Source organism: Fusarium oxysporum, chromosome XII, assembly GCF_013085055.1.
Source record: "Fusarium oxysporum Fo47 chromosome XII, complete sequence".
Taxonomy (NCBI): Eukaryota; Fungi; Ascomycota; class Sordariomycetes; order Hypocreales; family Nectriaceae; genus Fusarium; species Fusarium oxysporum.
The window spans coordinates 1,105,412-1,119,144 of NC_072851.1; the positions used below are offsets into that span (position 1 = coordinate 1,105,412).

Genomic DNA, 13,733 nt, shown 5'->3' on the forward strand with positions numbered 1-13,733 from the left:
ACTAAGCTCAACGAAAGATGAGTGGCGAGAAGCAAGTCGACCCGAAGGTCGCTAATGCAAGCTCCAGTAGCTCACTCAATGAGGGCGCTGTTATCTCTGGCCGAGCTGCAGATGAGACTCTTGATCTTATCGAGAAGCACGGGCATGAAGTTGGCGAACTTACTCCCGAGAAGAAGAAGAAACTCAAGCGCAAGATTTACATCCATGTTCTTTTGCTTGTTACATTCATCGACTTCATGCTTTATGTCAGTCCGAACCAGGTCCCAAATCACGAATGGCACTAACAATACAACGATAGGTCGATAAGAGTACCCTGGGCCAAGCTACGCTTCTGGGACTTTTCAAGGATACGGGCCTCAACAACTCTGAGTATAACAACTTGAACTCCCTTTTCTATACTGGTAAATCTCTATACACTCCGTTGCCTTCACAGCTGACTCTTCAAGGTTACATCATTGGACAAATTCCCGGTCAACTACTCATCCAGAAGCTTCCTCTGCGCACTTTCATCTCAGGTATCATCTTTACATGGGCCATCATCGTCCTCCTCCACTGTGTCGCCCAGAGCTATGGAGCCTTGATCCCTCTTCGTTTCTTCCTCGGCTTCGTCGAATCCGCGGTAATCCCAGCTCTTGAGATTACGATGGCTATGTTCTTTACGCCCGAGGAGCTCCACCAGGTTCAGCCTCTGTTTTACACTTCTTGCATCGGCTCGCCTATGTTCACTGGCCTTGTTTCATATGGCTTGCTGTATAGCAAAGCTAGCACTAGCCCGTGGAAGTTCTTCATGATCATCACTGGCGGTATATCGCTTGTCCTCTCGGTTATCACCTGGTTCTGGTATCCTAACAACCCTGCGACAGCCTGGTTCTTGACCACTGAGCAGAAGGTCCATACAATCCGTCGAATCCACGAGTCTACTCGCAGCTCGATCGAGCAGAAGACATTCAAGAGGCATCAATTCATGGAGTGTTTGAAGGATCCCATCTCTTGGCTCTTCGCCTTCTCGGGCTTCACCCTCATGCTGGCAAATAACCTCCCATACCAGCAGAGCTTGCTCTTCCTAGACCTTGGAGTTTCTCCATTAGGCTCTACCCTTGTTTGGGTCGCCTCTGGAGGCTTTGCCATCCTTGCATGCATCACAGCCTCGCTTCTGATACGCTTCTTCCCCGGACATAGCGCTTGGTGGGCGGCACTTTGGTGCGTACCTTGTATTGCAAGCAGCATCGGCATGGTAACTATTCCATGGGGTAATACCATCCCTATGCTTGCCTGTCTTCTTCTCCCTCCGAATTGCTTTGCGCAGACGTGGATCATATCTGTTGGCTGGGTGTCCTCCAGTTGCGCCGGTCATACAAAGCGTCTTACTCGAAATGCCATGTTCATGGTGCTCTATGGGATCTCGAATATTATTTCGCCGCAGCTATGGAAGACTGGAGGGCCGCGTTACTATCCTGCTTGGATTGTCCAAATCGTGGCTAGTTTCACCTTGACGCCGATTCTGTTACTCACCATTCGGTTCATTCTTTCCAAGAGAAACAAGGAGCGACGGCAGTGGATTGCTGAACAGGAAGCGCTTGGTAACCATGGTGAAGGATATGTCGAACAGGTTGTAGATGGTGAGGCTGTCAAGGTCAAGGTGGATGTTTCCATGTTGGACTTGACTGATCTGGAGAATAAGTACTTTCTTTATCCACTGTAGTCATCATTGGATAATATCTCTCAGGATTTGAGCAAAGAATGTTTATTTTTCGCTGCTTACTTAGAAATGACAGTATTGATCTCCAGTCAAACGATGGTGAACCTTGATAGGTAGTCAAGTGTCATGCCTACTTAGACTCACAATCTTACTTCTTGAATTCTTAAATGCTAGACAGACCACGAGGCTCTTTTAGTTCATGCAATCAATCTCAAGTGATTTCCTGAAAGGGTAGGTGGCAATCAAGCACATATCTGTAGCCTCCGCCTTAGAGCGACATCTCAACAAGCCCCACCACGCCCAACTTGAACATCCGCCCTGGCTAGACATGACCTCTCACTAGCTCGTTCAATCCCGTGGAAAGGCGACGCCTAGACGCAAATTATGATCGCATCTTAGTTTCTTGATTGTCAAGAAGTTATTTATCGATCGGCGAACGATAAGATGTCGCGCCAAGGCGAATGTCAATGCGATGCGGCGACATCATCGCGCTCGAATCTCAACGCCCAAGATCCACATGTTCCGTGGGGTTCGTTCTGGAACTGGGGTAGAAGGGTATAGCGAAGACATCTCAGTAAGCTATTATATAATGGATATCGAATTTTGTGATTCCATGACTCCACATGTTCGCCTTTCATCGACAAGATGCACAGTCAGTCGTACGTTCGTCACAATGCCCCGAGCATTCGGATATGACTTACTTTATCAGATGGCCCGAAATCGGCCGCTGGAGAAGTGAAAAGGGAGCCATTTCGCCCTCAGATTCTTAGGGATCTGCACTCATGTCGTTTATATCATGACGAACTACATGACCATGGATATCCAAGCCAAGACAGACGCTCGCCCCCAGGTGAACGAATCGACGCCCTCCACCAAATCAATCGAGCATGGCACCAACGACACTGAACTTGAACGCGCCCTCCATGGCCGCCATCTCCAATTCATCGCTATCGGCGCCGCGGTCGGTACAGGTCTCTTCATCGGCACGGGCAACGCCCTCGCAACAGCCGGCCCCGTCTCCCTCCTCATAGCATTCATCTTCGTCGGAAGTCTTCTCTTCGCAGTAATGACAGCCCTAGGCGAAATGGCAGCATACATCCCCGTCGCAGGCGCGTTTACAACATACGCCTCGCGCTTTCTCGACCCAACATTTGGCTTTGCCATGGGTTGGATTTACTGGTTTAGCTGGACCATCACTTTTGCGCTTGAGTTGACAGCTGCGGGACTGATCATCCAGTACTGGGAGAAGGGACTGAATATCGGTATCTGGATCGCTGTGTTTTGGGTCCTCTTCACTGCTGCCAATTTCATGCCTGTTCGTTGGTTTGGAGAGTTCGAAATGTGGTTCTCGAGCATCAAGGTCATCACTATCATTGGCTTCATTATCTTTTCGATTTGCGTCAACGCCGGCGTTGGAGACCAAGGATATCTCGGGTTCAAGTACTGGAAGGACCCTGGAGCTTTCAGTGAGCATCTTGTCGAGGGAGATGTTGGCCGTTTCGTCGGCTTTTGGTCCGTATTAATCACCGCCGGTTTCAGTTATCAGGGTTCAGAATTGGTAGCCATCGGTGCAGGCGAAACAAAGGATCCGCGCAAGACGATCCCTTCAGCTATGCGTTGGACCTTTTGGGGCGTCTTCTCAATCTTCATCGCGACCGTGTTCTTCCTCGGTCTCAATATCCCGTCGACGAACAAAGACCTTCTCAGCGAATCGCAAGACGCTTCAGCATCTCCTCTGGTTATTGTCGCTCAATTGGCTGGTGTTCCAGTACTGCCTTCCATCCTCAACGCGGTTCTGTTGACTGCTGTATTGACTGCTGCGAACTCGGATGTGTATTCCAGCAGCCGCATTCTCATCTCCTTAGCAGACTCGGGCCACGCACCGGCATTTCTGAAGAAGACGAACCGATTCGGAACGCCTTATAATGCCGTCGGTGTCTGCGCCGCTGTCGGCTTTTTGTCTTTCCTCAATCTATCGAACGACGGAACTGTTGTGTTCAACTGGTTCTTGAGCATTACCTCTGTTGCAGGATTTATCGCATGGGCTATCATTTCGCTCTGTCACATTCGCTTCATGAAGGCCTTGTCTCTTCAAGGGATTTCCCGATCCGAATTACCCTACGTTGCGCCCTTGCAGCCATACTTGTCTTGGTATGGTCTGTTCTTCAGCGTGTTGATTATCATCACGAGTGGCTTTCAGGTGTTTATCGAGTGGGATACCAGCTCCTTTTTCACTGCTTACATTAGCTTGATCTTGTTCATCGTCATGTTTGTTGGTCACAAGTTGATTTTCCGGACTAAGCTGGTTCCATTGAGTGAGATGGACATCATTAGCGGGAGCGATATCTAAAAGTATATAAGACGAGATATTCTGAAATAATACAAATAATTTGATCTGCCACATGTCGAGCTATGGATCTTCATTCCTTCAAACTTGATCATCCTTCTCAGTGACCTTCCAGGTTAAATAAAGATCTCGTATCCGGTTATTGCCTAGGCCTTTAATCGCCCGCCAGCGACAAATCGATTGGCCGACAACAGCGGAGAATTACGGCAGCACCAATGAGATCGATCCTGCTTTCAGCCGAAGATCCCGGTTGCTGATTACCTCAGCGCTATTGATATGCTATCGCTATCGCGCGTCAACTTAACTTGGGTTAGTGAGATCTGTTTCCAAACAATTTCAAGATCCCCAAGGACACGAGGCCTTTCGACATGTTTCAGGACGCGTCAATACATTCGTTGATACCAACGACGCTGCTCCTTCTCTGTCTTGATGCTGGTTACGTCTTGGCAGCTTCGGAAGGCTCGGGGCTTGATCGGTGTCCAGATTACGTCGCTAATCATGGTGAGTGATATCGCATCGATTGTCATGATCGCGTTCAGTGCTGAGCGAATATTACAGCTCCATTAGTATGGCTTCATCCAGAAGATCGCTTCATGCCCAGCGATCTCTCAGCTCACATCGTCAACACAATACCGAAACTCAATGAGCAACCGATTAGTGGGCCGTCATCCATTGACCTGTCGAATCTCGGAGAGCTCAATAGCTACGGTGGTGAGGATGTTGCGCTCACAGCCAAGGAAGATCCTCTCACTTATCCCACTTGGATTTTGGGCGAAGCACCGGATGCTTCTGGTCGAATAGCCAACTCTGTACCCTGCGCCGTGATCTTGGTGGAGAAGAGCGAGGTTGACATCGACGCATTCTACTTTTACTTTTACTCATTCAACGAGGGGCCAAATATCACCCAAGTTATGGAACCGATCAATCATCTAGTTGGAGATGAGAACTTATCCTCTGGGATGCACTTTGGTAACCACGTTGGAGACTGGTAAGTCTGCTCTCACTCACGGTCAGCGGTTCCTCTAACCTCTGCTATCAGGGAGCACAATATGGTCAGATTTCACAATGGGACTCCTGTTGGTGTTTACTACAGCCAGCATGTTGACGGCGTTGGTTTCAAATGGGATGACTCGACGGTCAACATCACTGATGGAAGGGTAGGAGTAGTGTTCATCTTCCTCGGAATTCATTCACTAACGAATATCTCAGCCTATCGTGTACAGTGCCCTCGGTTCGCATGCTAACTATCCACAAAGAGGGTAAATAATAACATCTTTTACACAAACAGACACTGACCAAATCACAGCCACCAAATTCATAACGCGGCAATGTTCGACTACTGTGACGAGGGCAAGCTATGGAACCCAGCTCAATCAGCCTACTACTATCGTTTCAATCCCGATTCTTTCACCGTCACTCCGATTATTTCGCCCTTTGAACCGTCTGCGACTGAGCCCGCTCAGAACTACACTTCGTGGTTCGACTTTACTGGTCACTGGGGTGACATCAGCTATCCCGACTCTGACCCACGGCAAGAAACGGTGCCGCACTTTGGTCTCAAGCGCTTCAACTCTGGACCCAATGGTCCTCGCTTCAAGCATCTAATTCGCAAGGGTCTTGTGCGTGATCATGCGCGAGAGATGGGCTGGAAAGAGTGGGCAGTTGGTGTTTTTATGTATTGGTATCCTTGTTGTATACGAGGCTGGAGATTATGGAGGTCTCTGGGGATCATGGCCGTCATGATGTCGGCGTTTGTGCTTGCAGTTGTGTACGGAATTAGAAGGCTGAAGACGTGGAAGCAGAGACAGGTTTACACGAAACTGAAGAATGATGATATCCCGATGGAAGAGTTGAGGAGGGAAGAGGAGTTCTTGATAGGGTCTGACGATGAGGAGGATGATCATCGACGATAGACGGGACGACTTCATATTTACTGTTCAAATAGGCACATAGATTAGACAAGCAACAAGACTTCCTATCATGCATCCCCCTTGACTCCCCTATGAAGGAGAACTGAATATTTCAGAAGATTTCATACTAACCTTGCAAGAAGACTCTTGGGATGACAACGACTGGCCAGGTGACTAACCTGACCTAGGCTGCCTATTCCACCCACCCTCTGCCTCGAAGATGTGACCAACCGCCTCGCTCACCTTGAGGAGGTGACGATCACGAAGTCTCGCACACACAAGAGAAACTCCAACAGGTAAGTTACTCTTCCCACGAAAACCTGGAATATTGACCACTGGTGTATGTAACGCCTGTCCATGTTAGCAAAATCCAAGATCCAAGATAGATCCACTTACCGTCCAAGTCGCTGCAAAAACAGGGCTTCCTGTGTTTCCAAGGCCTTCAGGAGCTTCGTCGAAGACACTCGGAACTAGCACAGCGACATACTTATCTGCCATCTTGTCGAACCGGGGTCGTAGAGCTGCAAGCCCATCATAAGCATCGAGCTGGGCCTTTCGTGAGATTCTGTGCTTCTCTTCAACACCTTTAGCCAACACTGGATCAAGCTTATCTTTGTCTTGGTAATACTCTGGCCACAGGCTCGTTGCACCCTCAAGGCGTACGAGGGTAAAGTGCCAGTCAATGACTTGGTCAAAGTCTGGACCGAGATCAAGCTCTTCAACTTCGGCGCCATGTGCTTTGAGAAGCTCTACAGCTTTATCCATAGCCGCGATCGTGCCCTCTCCAGCCAAGTCCCACTTCGACGTCCGACATACAGCAAATTTCAAACCTTTGATATTATCAAACGTGCTGTTCTCATCATCGTGTAAAGCAAACACGTCACTTAGTATCTCAAAATCCGAAACGCTTCGGGAAAAGAAGCCAATAGTATCAACAGTTGGAGCACAGAACTTCTGTCCCTCTCTCGTGATAGTTCCCCATGTAGGCTTGAAACCGTAGATGCCGTTGAATGCAGCTGGTCGAACAATGGAGCCTACAGTTTGTGAACCAAGAGCAACGGGGATCTGAAAGTCTGCTACTGCGGCGGCTGAACCGGCTGAGGAGCCTCCTGGGGTATGAGCGGCACTATGTGCATTGCGAGTAGCTGGACCCGTGAAGGATGCGGCAAACTCGGTTGTTGTAGTTTTACCTGGGAGTGATGAGAAATCGGTGTTTAGAAAGGCTGGCTTGACTTACCGAAGATGAGGCATCCTGCTTGACGGAGAACCATGACCGATCCGGCGTCGATTACGGGATGATCGTTCTTATAGATAGTTGAACCATGTTCGGTCGGCATATCTGATAAATTGTCAGCGACTGGTTCCGTCTCTAATAGAATGCTTTTAGATGTTGACCTTTGGTCAATATGATGTCCTTGATCCCAACAGGAAGGCCATGCAGTGGTCCTCGCTGATACTTTGGCACTTGATCTAATGCTCTAGCCTGTTCCAAAACAGATTTTGGGTCAAGATACGCCCAAGCTTTGACATCGTCATCTCGTTGCTTGATTCGCTCAAGTAGTGATGAAGCATACTGCTCAACTGTGAGATTACCAGAACGAATGTTCTCCAGGATTTGTGTCGCTGTGTGGTGCCAGGGCTCCATATTCGGACAGAAGTTTCTAGAAGTATTAATTGGTAACGGGTATTGGTGAGAACCTGACTGAGCTCTTGATCCAGTTCGTGTCTTGAAGTTCCCCGCTTGCTGACAGTGATGCAGATCCACTGAGATGAGGGGGTTCGGATCTTGGCCCGACAATTTGATCAGGAACTTTCCTCACCGGACAATTCCTCCGCGACAGGCATCAGTTCGAAATTGCATAGGTGAAACTTCGCAAGTCTTATTTCTCATATATAGGCGCGTTCGATTGCAGCATAAAGGCCAGGTCCCGCCACTGCTCATGGATCGCTACACCAACCGCCATCAACAACATAAGAACTACCAGTCACTCCACTAGCTTCATCACTACCTAAGAATACAATCACTTTAGCTACTTCCTCCGGCTCTAGATCTCGCTGCAAACTCTGGCCGCGCATAACCTCTTCACGATACTCGGGCGTGAGAACCTCATCCCTCTGCCGCTGAGTCGCAATGGCACCAGGCATGACACTATTGATGCGAATGTTGTACTTGCCATATTCTTTACTCTGAGTACGCGTAAGACCCATGATTGCCGCTTTGCATGCGCCGTAGACTTTGGCGTGTTAGCAGACTGAATTGTCAGACAGGAATGTTAACGTACCTGGAGTTCCTTGAGCGGGGATGCGCCAGGTGATTGACCCAAGATTGATGATGCTCCCGCTCTTTGCCTCTCTCATAGCCGGAAGAACAGCTTGGCTCATGAAGAAAACATGCCGAAGATTGGTGTTGATGTTTACTTCCCAATCTTCAGGCCTGACATTTTCTGTTTCGAGCCTGGCTCTGTTTCCAGCAGCCGCAGCATTGTTGACCAAGATATGTATCATCCCATGTTTATCTTGGATGCTCTTGACCGTGTCTTGTAGCTTTGCTAAATCTGAAACGTTGCAATTGTAGAATATGGGTGCTTTGGCTTGAACATTGGCGTCTTTCGCGCGCGATAAAGCGCGGTCAATTGTCTTTTTAGCCGAAGGCTCAGCGATGTCGATGAAGATGACCTGGCTGCCCTGTAGCGTGAACAACTCCACTGTGGCAGCGCCAATGCCTTCTGCGCCACCTGTAATAAGCACGGTCTTGCCTCGTAGGCTTGGGTAAGTAGCGTGAGTTGCCATGACTGCGAGTAGATGTGGATAAGAGTTAGAAATGATGTATTAGAAAGACGATACCGTGAGAAGAGTCATTCGTTTGACCCCTCACTGATGTCTTACAGATGCAAGCCACTTCCAAGTGATGTAATGCGCAGAAACAACGTTACAATGGTTCATGACCTTTTTACAGTGACTCCATTGGTGTATGGGCGGAGCTACTGTAAGGAGTCTAGGCTCTGCAGTACGTATTGTCATCTTTTACAATAGTTTGGGCCGCTCAACAGCATGACAACTGTGTTCAACACATTTTTCCAGAAAAAGTATTATGGGACATCGTCTGAATATAACAAAACGTAGCATCCATTCTCGACCTGCCCTTCTGGCTTCATTATACTTGGGCCTGATAAGGACCGGTGGGGTAAGATATCTGCTAGCTTCCGCTCACGTGCCTCTGAATCTGAATGATCATTTCCGGGTTCCGTTCCCATCCCCATATCCAGGTCTGCTGATCGCAACAACTCGGATGAGTTTTATCAACCGTCCCGGCCTTTGAACGGTCTGTTTGATCAAAATGGAACCCCGGAGCAAACAGGCTTGTGAACCATGCCGGTGAGATACCATGATCATAAATATCGGACTCAATTGGGTTGACTCTTTGTGTAGGAAAAAGAAGAGCAAATGCACTGGTGAAAGGCCGACATGCTCATTCTGTAGACGACTAAACCAGCTATGCACTTACCGATCTCCTGAGCCAGTAAGAACTGCTGCAAGAAAAAGTAATAGAGTCACCAAGAGGTAGAGCCGATCAAACCATTCATTGAGAGGAAGCTAACACAAAAAGTGTCCAAAGGGATGACTTACAGGAACGCTTCCAGATGCTGGAGTCACAGGTGAAAGGCATTTATGAGTTGCTTCAGTAAGTCCACTATCAGTCTTATGTAATGAGCGGTGACTAATTATATAGACCATCGCCAGCCTCAGCTCCTAACCCTGGTCCTTCTCCAAGTACTTCTGCTAGTATCCCATCTACAGGTTTGCAAGCAGAATACAGGGCAAGTCCTGGCATTACATCGTCACCATCGATAGAGGCATCCTTCAATTTGGACAAGTATGTCGCCTTCGTCGCTCAAATATGATTGTTACTGAACTTTCCAGTCCAGATGTACCGTCGGAGGTTTTCGACCATCTTATAGAGATCTATCGTACCAAGCTCCACCTCCAGCCTCTACAACTTTTCAACATATCTGAACTCAAAGACACTCTTACTTCGGCACCCCAATACCTTCTCTACAGCTTCTTGGCGCTCACTGTGCGGTATAGCGCGCATGACTTCTTCAATGGCAAACAAGTCAAGGCGGTTGAGTTGTATGGCAGCTCTGCGCAGCAGGAAGTCGCCATACTTGCCTCTCAGGGCATCCCGAAGCTTGAAATTGTGCAAGCTTTATGCTTGCTTGTCCTAGTCGATGTAGCAGGTAGGTCAGTTTTAGATGCTTCTCGTCGACGGTCAACTGACCCAGGTAAACCAGCTTGTAAGCCAGGCCGAGCGTGGATGAGCATCGGAACCATGTCGCGGCTCGAGGCTCTCCGAAAGTTATCCCAAAGCGCTTTCTATGAATCATCACCTGAACTTGAAGCCAGTCTGAGATGCCATTGGACCGTTGCTCTCCTCGAGCAAACATTCATGCCTCAAGAGCGCAGCAGTATATACGACGATGACGAACACAGATACCCACCCAGCGCTCGTAGGCCACCCTCACTTCCGCCCACGAATGATGGCGAGTGCCCTCCAGATCTCTTCTCAGACGATGCATCCGAAGATCTGGGAGTAACCGCATATTATATCAACGTTATCGAGATGTGGGGTCACCTCTCATCATACATGCATCAGGTTAGAATCGGGAAAGCAGAGACAGCATGGTCCCCCGGCTCAATGCATTACATCCTCTGTGCAGAGCTTTACAAACATGAAACCAAGCTTCCCCATAGCCATCTGCTGAGGAATGTCCATTTTACTAAAAGAATGGCCGTCGAGCTTCAGGATCAGCGCGAGTATTGGATTCCATGGCTTCTCATGCAAGTCGTTACTCATGCCATCACAGCTATTCTACATCATCCTTTCGTTCACCTGGTAGCTATGCGAGATAGATCGAGTGGACTACAAGCCCGTTCCTTTTTGCAGCAAACGGTTGATCAGGCTCTATTTAATTCAGCATGGGTGTTCAAACTCTTACGCTTGTGCGAGGAGCTGCGCTTCGAGATTTGTGACCCTTTAGTTGGGCAACTTGTAGCAGTAGTCGCAACGATACCTTGGCTATTCCAACGTGCGATTGACCCGAAGGTCGCAGAGAAGGCAAAATGCGATCTAGAATGGTGCAAAGGGTTCTTAGAGAGGCTTTCATCAACATGGCCGCACATTGCGCAAAAGGTGCGAACCTCCCAGCTACTCAACAAATCGGGACACTAACAGATTTTCAGCTCGAATTACTACAAAACTTGGACTCTACCGCGGACAATAACCCACAGCCACCAGCTGGTAAGGGTATCTCTATTGTCTTCCATCCAGCTCTGTTTTGGGCTCTGGTAGATCCCAAGATCAGCCAGATGACGCCGCTATACGGAGAAAGTTCAAGTCGTCCGCAAGATGCTATGATTCGCATCTCAACGCATTACATCCACCCTTTGACTGAGACGCAGGTAAGCCAGCCAGCATCAAGCCAAAGAGAGGAGTCATTTGATCCCTTCATGTTTGATGTTGGGGAACTTGAGGAGGTGAATTTGAACGATATTTTTTCACAATTCATGCCAGACATCTATGACATACAGTAATTCTAGTCACCTATCACTTCCACCTTGACCAAATTAATTATAATCATGTCTGTATCTGGCACGTTTTCTCGAGATGCAATGCTCAACTGGGTCGCATTAATTATCTTCTTCTCCAGGTCGAACATCCTAAAGGAGTAGGGGAGGCAGATATCGGGGCAGTAGATATTTGTTAATGAGAAGAAAGGAGAATTCGGGGTAAAATAAAAGATCGTTGGGGTTAATCCAGAGTTCGTAATGCACATTTACTGTGGTTGTATATATAAATCTCAATCTCCTGTATAATATAGATAAGGCATCGATTGACGGGTCGCAAGTTGGATTTGGTGATGGAGATCCGCTCACGTGCACGGCACATCGACACTGCAGATAGGGTCGCAGACGACTTCACATCCGTCCCCACCGGACACTTGGGTGCAGTATATCAGACGTCAGTTTTCGACCAGACTCTCAATCTGACCTACTAAACAGCATCGCCTCCCTCCATCTCCTCATCATGGATCAGACCAGCAAGATTGTAATCATAGGTGCAGGTCTTTTTGGCCTCACTACAGCCAAGCAGCTCGCGCTAGAAGGTCACCAGAACATCACCATCATCGACAGGCACATGCCGCCTGTAAGAATCCCAGCTTCAGTGACGTCGATCCGCTAACCTCTTCAGGTGCCGGATGGTTCCAGCTCGGATATCTCCCGAGTCATCCGATTTGACTATGCCGACACCGATTACTGCTCCCTTGCGTATGAAGCTTATCGCAAATGGTCTCAAGACCCTAAGTATAAGGGTATTTTCTACCAGACAGACTATATCATTGCTGGTTCGAGAAGTACGCCTGAGAAGTCTTGGACAGATAAGACCATAGCTCAGCTTGATAAGCGACAGCTGCCCTATACAAGATTGGCAGATGCTGCTGATGCCAAGCGGAGATTCCCAATTTTGACCGGCGAACTTGCCCAACCTAACTTTGAGGGTTACTTGAACAAGTCTGGCGGCTGGGCCGATGCGAACAAAGCCATCAAGCAACTCCGTGATGAATGTCTTGAGTTAGGCATCTCCTTCATCGCCGGCCGGGCTGGAACCGTTGTCGGCTTCGACAGCAACGCTCAAGGTTTGATCAAAGCAGTCAAGACTCTTGAAGGAACACCTGTCCGAGGCGATCACTTCATTCTTGCAGCAGGTGCCTGGTCTTCAGGTATCGTCCCCACTTACAACTCAACGCTATCAACAGCACAAGCACTCGGCTTCCTTCATCTCACAGACGATGAAATGATCAAGTACAAGGATATCCCCATTTACATGAACTACGCCACCGGATGGTTCAACTTTCCTCCTCATGAAGATACCAAGATGCTCAAGTTTGCTGTTCACGGCTGGGGCTATACTCGAGCACCTTCCAAGGGCGATAACAACTCTGTGAAGTCCAACATCTCCGTTCCTCCTCCTGTTTCTCGGGAGCGAAAGAACTTTGTTCCAGCTGATGCTGAGGAACGTCTTCGAGCCGGCTTGCGCGAGATGTTGCCTGAGCTGGCTGACCGTGCATTGGAAAGGGTAGCTCTCTGCTGGTACACAGATACACCTACTGGTGACTTCATCATGGACTATCATCCTGATTATAAGAACCTGTTTGTTGGCGGAGGCGGAAGTGGACAGTAAGTGACAGCAGCCCTCGCTAGCGACACCTAACTAACATCTCTTAGCGCGTTCAAGTTCCTCCCAGTCTTGGGTGAATGCATGACATCAGCTTGGAAAAAGAAGCTGCCCGGTCACTTAGCAGAGAAGTGGAAGTTCCATACTGAATATGAGCATCGTGAGGATACCTTCCTTGGTGATGGCAGTCGAGGCGGTCCAGAAAGACGAGAGCTGAGTGCAGCCGAGAAGGCGAAACTGGACGGAGGAGAGAGGTCTAAGCTGTAGTTATCAGTCCTCCGTAAAGTACATATCCTGGACTGTACCGTCATCTTTCGTATCAGCAATAGAATTTCGTAAGATATATCTGAAGGCGACTGGCCATATCGGCACTCACGTCGTCCTTGAACATATGTCAATTGAATTGGCAATCGACCGAACCTTTTGGTATACCATAACGAAACGGTCAATGCTCTCTAGTCCGTCCATAATAAGCCATAATAGCTACGGGCATGGGCCAAGGTCTAACCTACGTTAGCCTAGCTTAAGTTAAACTTTATTGAT

At 48.5% G+C, this 13,733-nt stretch overlaps 4 protein-coding genes across 4 annotated transcripts; 3 read left to right on the forward strand and 1 right to left on the reverse strand.

Annotated features, from left to right (window-relative positions):
• Positions 1 to 17: 17 nt before the first annotated feature.
• FOBCDRAFT_287010 (major facilitator superfamily domain-containing protein) lies at positions 18 to 1,702 on the forward strand (the record flags this gene model as incomplete). The annotated part of the gene is made up of 4 exons (XM_059611694.1): positions 18 to 245; positions 299 to 401; positions 447 to 823; positions 887 to 1,702. 4 exons carry the CDS (start codon positions 18 to 20, stop codon positions 1,700 to 1,702), a joined length of 1,524 nt encoding a protein of 507 aa, XP_059466387.1.
• Positions 1,703 to 2,330: 628 nt separating this feature from the next.
• Positions 2,331 to 6,031, forward strand: FOBCDRAFT_193346 (amino acid permease-domain-containing protein). The gene is made up of 6 exons (XM_059608746.1): positions 2,331 to 3,888; positions 4,365 to 4,547; positions 4,605 to 5,034; positions 5,086 to 5,203; positions 5,256 to 5,305; positions 5,353 to 6,031. Exons 1-6 carry the CDS (start codon positions 2,496 to 2,498, stop codon positions 5,957 to 5,959), a joined length of 2,781 nt encoding a protein of 926 aa, XP_059466388.1. The 5' UTR covers positions 2,331 to 2,495; the 3' UTR covers positions 5,960 to 6,031.
• A 164-nt stretch (positions 6,032 to 6,195) lies between these two features.
• Positions 6,196 to 8,746, reverse strand: FOBCDRAFT_287019 (amidase signature domain-containing protein; the record flags this gene model as incomplete). Its single annotated transcript, XM_059611695.1, has 6 exons — positions 6,196 to 6,291; positions 6,353 to 7,146; positions 7,194 to 7,295; positions 7,352 to 7,579; positions 7,915 to 8,136; positions 8,239 to 8,746. The coding sequence occupies 6 exons, from the start codon at positions 8,744 to 8,746 to the stop codon at positions 6,196 to 6,198; spliced, it is 1,950 nt and encodes a 649-aa protein (XP_059466389.1).
• A 668-nt stretch (positions 8,747 to 9,414) lies between these two features.
• FOBCDRAFT_254547 (FAD dependent oxidoreductase-domain-containing protein) lies at positions 9,415 to 13,605 on the forward strand. Its single transcript, XM_031193621.3, has 10 exons — positions 9,415 to 9,517; positions 9,564 to 9,638; positions 9,687 to 9,830; positions 9,878 to 10,194; positions 10,249 to 11,147; positions 11,198 to 11,416; positions 11,836 to 11,975; positions 12,017 to 12,161; positions 12,207 to 13,192; positions 13,241 to 13,605. Exons 2-10 carry the CDS (start codon positions 9,598 to 9,600, stop codon positions 13,455 to 13,457), a joined length of 3,108 nt encoding a protein of 1,035 aa, XP_031030242.3. The 5' UTR covers positions 9,415 to 9,517; positions 9,564 to 9,597; the 3' UTR covers positions 13,458 to 13,605.
• The last annotated feature ends 128 nt before the right edge of the window (positions 13,606 to 13,733 follow it).